Source organism: Pteropus alecto, unplaced genomic scaffold, assembly GCF_000325575.1.
Source record: "Pteropus alecto unplaced genomic scaffold, ASM32557v1 scaffold102, whole genome shotgun sequence".
Taxonomy (NCBI): Eukaryota; Metazoa; Chordata; class Mammalia; order Chiroptera; family Pteropodidae; genus Pteropus; species Pteropus alecto.
In genome coordinates, this window is record NW_006432224.1 from 1821322 (window position 1) to 1823679 (window position 2358).

The following is a 2358-nucleotide window of genomic DNA, read 5'->3' on the forward strand; positions in this document are numbered from 1 at the left end:
TACACACACCACACACACCACACACCAACATGCCACACACCAACACACATACCACACACCAACACACCACAGACACACACGCCACACACACCACACACGCTACACACCAACACGCCACACACACACGCCACACACACCACACACACACCACACACACCACACGTGCTACATACACACACCACCACACCACACACCACACACATTCACACCATGGACCACACGCACCACACACCACAGATCACGCTACACACATACTCCACATACTCTACACACCAGGCCACACACACACCAATACACACAAACACATGCCACACTGACACACGCCATGCACACAGCACACGCACGCACCACACACACACCACGCACGCACCACGCACCCAGCACGGGCACTTGCACGTGAGCCGCTTGGTGAGTGCAACTGAATTCTTCGGTTTCCTCCCAAATTAGCGCCCAGAGTCTGCGCCGCCCCAGCGCACCTGGTCCCTGGTCCTGGTCCCCGGTCCCGGTTCCCGGCCCCTCCCTCTCCGGGGTCACCTCCCTTCGTGTCCGCGTCCCCTCTGGACTTGCCCGCCGTGCGTCTTCGCTGTCCCCCCGACTGGGGGCAGAGGCCGCGGGGGGCCCGCCCTGCTCCGGAGGTGGTTTGTGCCGACGGGTCCCCACCGGAATGTGCCATCCTCAGGGGCGCAGACCCAGAGTTCCGCGATGCGGCTGGGGAATGACAAACGCGCTTTGGTCAAGGACCCGAGCGGCACGTCCGTATTTGATCTGCAGGTGACAGCGAGGCCCCCCTCCCCCCCGGCCCCGGCCTCTGTTTGCACCCTGCCCCCGGAGGAAGCTGGTGACAGGCGTTTGGCGGGAGCCCTCCGGCCCCTTCTGCGTGCCTCTGCCTGTCCGCGGACTTGCGGGCGCGATGCACGTTTTCCAGCGCACGACGTGTCTGTCCCCGGGGACCCCACGCGCGCCCCGGCCAACTCGCCATTGCCACGCGACGGGAGGCCTCGAAGCGTTCCCTCCATCGGGGTGTATTGTCCCGCCCCTTAAACACGCCTCCGAGAACCACAGCGGGCGGACGCCCCCGTTCCCCTGTTTATGGGCACACGGGCTGCTTCCAGGTTTGGAAAAGCCTCACACAGACGTCGTCATTTCGTGGATACGCGGCCCTTGCGGAAGCGCCATCCTGCACGAGGATGCACAAATTTAAATGTTTAATAGAGAATGCTGAATGGCTTTTCTGGAAGGCTTCATTGCGACTCTTCCTAAAGAAAGAATTTTTTTTGAAAAGGAGAAAACCAGCAAAAATTCAGTTCAATGGCCAGATAAAGAGCCGCACTCCCTCGGGCAGGAAACGTGACACGGGGCAGCCTGGAGAGGCTGAGGACCCGGGCAAAAGCTGCCATGGCTTCTAAGGTCCCTGCGCTGTCTCCTGGCCCCTCCCCACCCATAAAAACGCAGCCCCCGGGGTAGAAGGTGGGAGACAAAATCCCGAGGCTTTACTAATGTCCCTCAACTTAGAAAGAGGGAGACTGTGGTGGGGGCGCGTGGGAAGGATGTTTCTGGAGCCTGGGGCCAGTCCCTGAAGTCAGGGGAAGCTGTCCTCCAAGGCCGCTGCCCGGGGTCTGTTCACACTGCATTCTGGGAGAATCCCTTGGCTCCATCTTCCAGTTTGCTGGGCAGCTCCTCAATCACATCCGTCTTACTTTCTGCTCTCTGAAGAGCAGCGCCCGTATTTTTTTAAATTAATAGGTTTAATTTTTCAGCGGCTTAAGGTTTATAGAAGAGTCGAGCCGAAGTTTCAGAGTTTCCATTGGCCCCCCACGACCCTCCCCGGCCCCCCGTTAACATCTCACCTCCGTGCTGTGCATCCGTTACCGTCGATGAGCCGATATGGATTTATTATTATCGACCAAATGGGGATCAGGCTCGTCTTCGTCAGTTACATTCTGTGGGTTCTGACAGACGTGCGATGACGCAGCCACCATCGCTTCGTTTTGCTGGATCGTCAGTCGCGTCGCGGTCTCGATGGCTTCCTTCCTCCTGTTTGACTGTCCTTCGTGACAGCCTGCTGGCTCTTTGCTTCCTGGGGCGCGGGGAAGGGCCAGGTGCCGGCTCATCTCTGGGGACTCCTGTGCTGTCCTGGTCCCCCCCACTCCGGTCTAATCACCCTCCCTTGCCGCCGTGTCTGTCCCCCGATCCCAGCACAGCCGCCCATTGCTTAGGGACCACCGTGGGGCGAGGGTGCTGGCGGACTCAGCTGCCTGCTGGAGCTTGGGTACTGAGCCCGGAGGTAAGAAGCTCAGCGGTTCTCTGCGACACTCTGAGAGGCGTGAGGGGAAGCACGGTGGCCCCCGCACCCCGCCT

At 60.0% G+C, this 2358-nt stretch overlaps 1 protein-coding gene across 1 annotated transcript in view; it reads left to right on the forward strand.

Moving 5' to 3' along the window:
• Positions 1 to 702: 702 nt before the first annotated feature.
• The window catches only part of LOC107195332, a 51900-nt gene continuing 50244 nt past the window's right edge, over positions 703 to 2358 (forward strand). The window contains exon 1 of the mRNA XM_025043522.1: positions 703 to 838. Coding sequence (XP_024899290.1) covers positions 703 to 838 — 136 coding nt within the window. The remainder of the gene's footprint in view (positions 839 to 2358) is intronic.